The sequence below is a fragment of the Chlamydotis macqueenii genome, chromosome 4 (assembly GCF_036417535.1).
Source record: "Chlamydotis macqueenii isolate bChlMac1 chromosome 4, bChlMac1.mat, whole genome shotgun sequence".
Lineage (NCBI taxonomy): Eukaryota > Metazoa > Chordata > Aves > Otidiformes > Otididae > Chlamydotis > Chlamydotis macqueenii.
This window is the reverse complement of record NC_141559.1, coordinates 13,184,997-13,191,730: the sequence shown is the minus strand read 5'-3', so window position 1 is coordinate 13,191,730 and position 6,734 is coordinate 13,184,997. Positions and strand designations below refer to the sequence as shown.

Genomic DNA, 6,734 nt, shown 5'->3' with positions numbered 1-6,734 from the left:
TTTTTTTTTTTTTTCCACAACCCCCGGAGGCGGAACCAGAGCTTTCCCCGTACCTGCCCCGCAGCCGGGCTGGGCTCCGCCGGGCGGGGCCCTGAGCAGCGCCGGTGAGTGCGGGCCGGGCTGGGCCTGGTGCCGGAGCCGGCGGGGGCTCCGGGCGGGGCGGGAGAGGGGGCGGACGGGGCCCGGTAAAGGGCAGCAGCGCTGGGGGAGAGTCGGCGGTGTGCGAGGTGCCGGCGGGGTGCGAGGTGCGAGGTGCCGGCGGGATCAGTAGCCTCGGGCAGCCGGCCCCAGCCCTCCGCGCCCCGGAAGGTAGCGGCGGCGTGCCCGCCCTACCGCGGAGGGAAGCGGGTGCTTCCCGGTGGGGTGTGGAGGTCTTCTCAAAGGAACACCCTTTCTGGGTGGGAAAAAAAATCCAAAAAACCCGAAGGAGAAAGGTTATAGCGGTGGGGGCCGAAGCGAAGATGACGCGTCTCCATCCAGAAACTCCAGAAATGGTGCCCCGGGCACCGGCCTGGCAGCAGCGCCAGGAATTCCTCAAAGGATCGCTCACCTTTGCTCGCTCTGTCCGCCGCCGATGAGGAGGCGATGAACTCTGTACTGCCCGGGCCAGCCCTGCTCCCGCACACCCACCTGCGCTCGCCGGCTGCTGATGCTCCCGTCTCTTCTTTCTCCCGCCTAGGAAGAGCGGTGCTCCCCGTCGCTCTGAGGGACACGGCGACGCTGGCCCCTCTCCGCCACCAGTTGACGCAGGATGGATCGCTATCGCTACTTCGTCTTCAACCAGAGGAACATGGTCGTGCTGGGCCTGTTCCAGATAGCCTTCAGCACGGTGTGCGTTGTCAGCGGGTTCGTGGATGGCATTTTCAGAGCAGAGTCTGAGCTGGGCAAAACCAGAGCTCCGATTTGGGCTGGGATGGTAAAGTTGCACCGTATTTTTCTGTGCTTTGTTTTGCGGTTTTGTGGTGTTGGGTTTTTTTTCCCCCACTGCTACCTACTGGTACTCAGCTTGGGGGTGGGAGGGTGGCTGAGGGCTCCTTGCCAGCTCTTCCCCAGCTTCCTGCTCTGAACCTAGATAATAAAAGTTTCCTTGTTGTGTAGGCAGGAGAATACAAGCAGGCTTCCCTCTAAAGGAGCTAAGTAAAATACATTTCTACTTGATAATGTAGAAAATGGGGCATAGTGGCAATTGACAGAGTTTTTTTCAGAAACACAGCGACCAAAGAGAGGCCGCCGAAGATGAGGAGGGGGACACTTTATCCTCATGTCAGGTAGATGAACATCTAGGGGATGATCTGTGTCCCGCAGCACAATGCCACTAATTCTCTGTACTGCAAGGAGGAGTGGGCAGTGGGCATCCCTGCTCCTTAGCGTTCAGTACCCTGATGTTACTGTTCCTACCCTGGTGAGCTGCGCCGCAAGGACACTGTACTGACGTGCTGTCTTCCATCCAGAGGCTGCCTGTCTCCACTCAGTAGTAACTTCTTTCTCTCTACAAGATGCATAAGGACTTGGGAAAGCAGTGCATGTTTTTAGCACTTTACTTGGACTTATTTAATCAGTTTTATTATTTGGCCAGCGCTGTAAAGCCAGTCATAGGATTGCTGCCGTGAAGGCAGCGAGTGGGCAAGATGCATTTCACACAGTGTCCTGTCCCCAGGAGATGCTGCAGAGGAAAACAGAAGAAATCGGCAATTCTCTTTCCTTTTCTGACCCAAGTTACTCTGATCCAAGCCTTGAAAACGATTGCCTTTCATCTGCACTGTATTCGTTTATCTTCTAAATCCGATACTTGTCCCAGTTACCAACTCCTTTTGTTCTCTGCAGGTGATGGGAGTCCCAGGTGTCCTGGCTTTGTTTTCCTCTCAGAGGAAGAATCCAGTTCTTGTAAGCTTGGAGCGGGGCAGATTGTGTGTGTATGGGATGGGGGCAAAATGTTGTCCAGGCAATCAAAAATTATTTTGGTAGGGAGTGAGCTGGCTGGTCCTTCTGCAGGATTGAGAGCGTATTTCCTTCAGTTACTTTCATAAAAGCTGCTACGTTCCTAAGCAAAAGGAGGATGCAGCGTTACCCCGCTTTCTGCTGCAGCAGACGAGCGCTGGCTTTAATAACAAGCAAAAGTCTGTAAAAATACTTGCTTTTGAATGCATTTCTTTTGGTGCTTCTTTCTGTTATTAAGAACTGTGTACACTAAAAAAGGAAACAAGTTAATTGACTTGCATTTCCTTGGCAGGTCTCTCCAGCCAGGGGGGGGATATTGTTTATAACTGAGAGATATCTAAGAACAAAGTCTTTTGGTCCAGCTAGAACCCATGGTTAAGATTTGGGACTCAGTTATATCTCAGAAATTCACATTTTAGAAACCTTTACTGCTCTGTGTTTGGCTTCCAAGTGACTGTTGCTATTGGGTACTTCTCAGTGTTATGGGAGGTCAAAGGCTTGTACCTGCAATGCTTGTCAGTACATTTTGTCTGTATTAATTGCGTTGATTCGTCAGAGGATAGTTTTAATTCCTGCTCCTCTTCTTTTTCTCCTTTAATTTCTCTGTATAGGTGAATGTGCTGATAGCTGTTTCCATTATCTCTTGTGTTGCCATCCTCATTGTGATAGTTTACAGCTGCCTCACACTGAACTATGGTGAAGAGGAGGAGCTGAGTTCTGCCCCAGTCCATGTTATCCATACAGTAAGTGTCAATATCGTGCTTCTTACTGGGAAACATGGCTGTCTTAATCTGCAAACATTACTAGGTGCTACTTGGAAATAGAATCAGACTTACAGCGTGCCTAAATTAGAGTTGGAATTGGTGCCTTGTTTAAAAAAATTTAGTGAGTCTACAGTTAAGTATCAAGTTAGGTAGTGAACACCACGAAACCCACGCAGGGCTAGATAAACATTTTACAGCTGGCTGCTGCCGCTGGCTGCTGCAGCATGGCTAGCGTCGGTGGCTGCGTGAGCTGACGCCCCGCTCGCCTGGGTGCCCGTCTGAGCTGTGACGAGGTCTGAGAAGTGGCTGCTTGCGAGCGACTGCTCGTCCCTGGAGGTGTGTGCACTGGGTGCAGAATGAGTTAGCCCTTTTGTACCCCAGACCTGGTGCAAGCAATGGCTCCCTGTGAGGGTGAAGACATTCCAGATAAAGCTGTTCATTTATCACAGGACAAATTGAAATGGCAGGCTGCTAAGGTGCGGTATAGCAAGAAGACATTTCTCGTATTCTGTGTGAAGATGAGCAGCCATTCCTTGGATTTCTACTCATTGTTAAAGCTATTTCCAAACCTGACATCATTGCACAATGTCTTAAATTTAATCAGAAGCCTTAAATACTGCTCTTTTCCTACTTGAGGTTCACAGGAAGAAAAGCCTGACTCTGAATCAGTGTGATTCTGAATCAGTCTGCTATAATGCAATCACAGCGTTCTTGCTGTAATTAGAACACTTTCGGTGGAGAACTTCACTGTTTGAATGTGGTTTTAACATTTCCTTTTCTGCTTGCAGAGGTTTGTACTTAATAAAGTAGTCAAAGGTGCTAGCGTGGCCATGTTAGCTGCATCTCTCTGCAGCGCTTTTGTTGTGCTGGCGATGGCTTACTTGGGATGCCGGAGTCTTCCACGCTGCTCGTGCTACGACAGCGTAACCGGGATGGTGAGTGAAGAGTCCAGGGTACCCGATTGTTTGTACTGTGTGTGCGTGGGAGGGGAAGAAACTGAGGGGAAATGTATTCTTCTTCTGCAAACCTAGCCTCAGCTCTGCCCTAGTCATCCAGGGCTTATTCTAAGAAATCAAGAGGATGTTAGAAGCGTTTTATACTTTTTGTATTTTTTCCTTTTACTGCCTCACTCTTATTTACAGTTGTGTGTAAGGCCAAGCATAAGTTACCTTCATTTTCCAAACCATTAGTGGTGGAGCTACTGTCGTTCCATTTCCTAAGAATTCCTGTTCTCCTTCTCAAAAATGCTCCTTCTCTCCCCCGTAAATAAAGGATTGATCCTGTACAAAGGCTTACTGGTTCTTACACACCAAGATACCTAGAACTACAAATTCAGTAATAAAAAATATCCCCTGTGCTGTGTGTGAAGTGTAGGGGAGATGACACACCACATTTTAACATTTTACTTTTAATTTGTGAGGACTCTGCCTCAAGTGGTGGGGCACATGCTGCGTCTCTTCTAAGTGAGCTCAGTAAATACCAGCTACTTCTCTACTAGAGTAACTCTGATGCATCCAACCATCTCATTTGGTAAGGCATTAATGGGTACAGTTACAAGGCAGCTGTTCTTGACTAAAGATACTCTGAGTGTGTAATGCGAGGCTGCTTTAAACTTTCAAACTACAACTTGTTAGGAGGAGTGAACTACACAGACTTCGAAACTCAGTTCAGATATATCTTCGTAGACAAAATCACAGATGAGGTTTTTGATGGCATTGTTTCACTCGTAGGAATGGTTGCAACCTAGTGAGGACCAGAATCAGGCTGTGGAAATGGTTTGCGCTGTACAAAGTGAGTAACGCTTTCCATCTGTGTATTTGGATATTCACCAGGGATGTGGAAGGCACATCCTGAATAAGCTTTACGTCCCAAACCAAAATCCCGATAACCAAATACTCCGAGGCAAAAGGAACTCAGGATTTTGTGCAAGTTTAATTGTTTCCTCTTTCCTTTCCCACATAGGTCCTGGGGACAGAATTTTTAACTTCCCAGATCGATTTCCAGCCCAGGACTTAGATGCAGAGGAAGACACATCCAGACCTCCACCATATATCAGAATGGCTTGAAAAAGTGGTGGAACATTTTAAAGCTACTAGTCTAAAAATGTGGCAAGACAGATGCAAGAAGTTCCTCATCACTAAGGCACTTGTCCTTGGCCTTTTGAAAAACACATGCAGAAAGAGAGAGCTGTTGAATGCCCAAGATTCAGCAAAGACGGCAGTGCAAAGGGAAGATCTGCAGATCTGTCTTCTTTTGGACATTCAGACTGTGCAGTTAAAATACCTCATTGCCTCTGGAAAGTGTGAGCATTTTTTTTCCTTCAACTTTTGTACTTAAATAGTGTTTTATTCCACTGGAATTCATAATGCAATTTGTCTAGCAGTGCTAGCCTTAGGCATTCACATATTAAATACAATTAATTTTTAAAAGAACCTGGTTGTGGAGTATTTCCCCCTGCCAACTGCTCTCTCACTTTCTCTCCCTCACTCACTAAATTATTTGGATGATATGATTTAGGATGATATGAAGGATAATGAAGGACCCACTTCATTACTGGGCTTCAGAGTGCTTTTCTTTTGACTCTGTCAAGATGTGGATTCTGTGGGGTGTACTTGTGTCGGCACAGGTTTAGTGCTGAAATGTAATGCTGGAGTGTAGTAGGAACTGGAGTTGCAGTAGCTCCTCTTCCAGAGTAACCTAGATACTCTGAATTCAGTTCAGGTTTTTCTATTTTGACTCTGAAGACTGAAAGTTTTTTAAAAATGCTTATTCTGCTAAAATTCCTTACAGATCTAGACCAAGGTCCTCTGTTGGAGATTGTCTAGAGGACCTCTTGGACCTCTAGACCAAGGAACTACAGCTTCCATCTCCCCCTGAGGTGCATAAAGTTCCCCTGTGTACTTTATGATTGACGTGCAGGCTTAGAGGTGCCTGTTGAGTGAATGTCTTGACTGCAGGCCTTGAGCGTGAAGTAGCAGATTATTTGTCTCACTGTGTAAATTAACACAGCACGTTCATTTGAACAGGGCTTGGAAAGTGAGTTCCCATCTTGAGGAAGTGCTGTGAGTAGTAGGGTAAGTCATGCCCACCATGAGGCATGTAACCCAGGAACGATCTCAGATAAGATTTATCTTATTGCAGCATATAAGGTGCCTCTCCCATTCCCAAGGGGAGAGGGAATTCAATTATTCTTGATTTTTTTTTTTTCTAGAGACAAAATTCTTTTTCATAACACTAGTAAAGGGACTCCGACACCTAAATGAAGGTGTTCACCTCATGAGACTGCACAGACAAAACATCAAGCAGTCCTCTGGGTTTGTGCTTATCACACGTGGTGCTTGGTTCCGGAACAGCTTGCCACAGGTACATCATCAAAAATTAGCATTACGGTATGGAATTAATTCTGGCATGTGCAAGTTAGCAGATCTTGTCCAACTTCATAGTCTCTTGGGGTTGGTGAGGTGCAGAGAGGGACAGTTTCTATTATTTGTAAAAAATCCTGGGACTAAACATCTTCAAATTTTGAAGGGCTTGTGTTTGAAGATGTTTTACACTTTTTGTTGTAATCACAAACAGAAAAATACCCTAAGCTGCATGCTGAGGAAGTTCTAGTGGACTCTGGCACCCCGTTGTAGGTAAGGTGCTTGCTTACCAGGTGTCTCCATTACTGACTTTAACCATTGTGATTGTTCATGGCTGGGATTATAAAGAAAGGTGCTCAGATCAAGAGAGCAGCCCTAAGCACCGGCCTCCCTCCACAGCCCTTTGCTGGTCACACGTCGCTTCCTCTGCTGCCCACCTTCTGCCGGGGGAACGGCTCCCATCCCTCGGTGCTCAGGCCGGCAGCTTAACTCAGGGCTGCAGGTCCTGCTCTGGCAACTGGAAGTTTGACTACACGCCACAGTAGCCAAAGTCTTTCTGGCTTTGACTCTAAGTACGCCAAAAACCCCACAGTCGGTGTCATTGTGGATGTCCATTGGAAGGTATCAATGTTTGAATTACTGCATTAAAGTAATTCAAAGAGTGTAACTC

General features: G+C 47.1%; 1 protein-coding gene across 1 annotated transcript; it reads left to right on the top strand.

Moving 5' to 3' along the window:
• Positions 1–411: 411 nt before the first annotated feature.
• On the top strand, positions 412–5,066 carry LOC147600846 (uncharacterized). Its single transcript, XM_086747555.1, has 6 exons — positions 412–916; positions 1,825–1,884; positions 2,550–2,681; positions 3,491–3,637; positions 4,433–4,493; positions 4,665–5,066. Exons 1-6 carry the CDS (start codon positions 752–754, stop codon positions 4,766–4,768), a joined length of 669 nt encoding a protein of 222 aa, XP_086603681.1. The 5' UTR covers positions 412–751; the 3' UTR covers positions 4,769–5,066.
• The last annotated feature ends 1,668 nt before the right edge of the window (positions 5,067–6,734 follow it).

Bases quoted from the DNA above. Each gene is read 5' to 3' on its own strand.
- LOC147600846 (XM_086747555.1), top strand. From the start codon at position 752: ATGGATCGCTATCGCTACTTCGTCTTCAACCAGAGGAACATGGTCGTG. The intron at 1,885-2,549 runs GTAAGCTTGGAG...TTCTCTGTATAG, and splicing joins AGAGGAAGAATCCAGTTCTT to GTGAATGTGCTGATAGCTGT. The intron at 4,494-4,664 runs GTGAGTAACGCT...TTTCCCACATAG, and splicing joins AATGGTTTGCGCTGTACAAA to GTCCTGGGGACAGAATTTTT.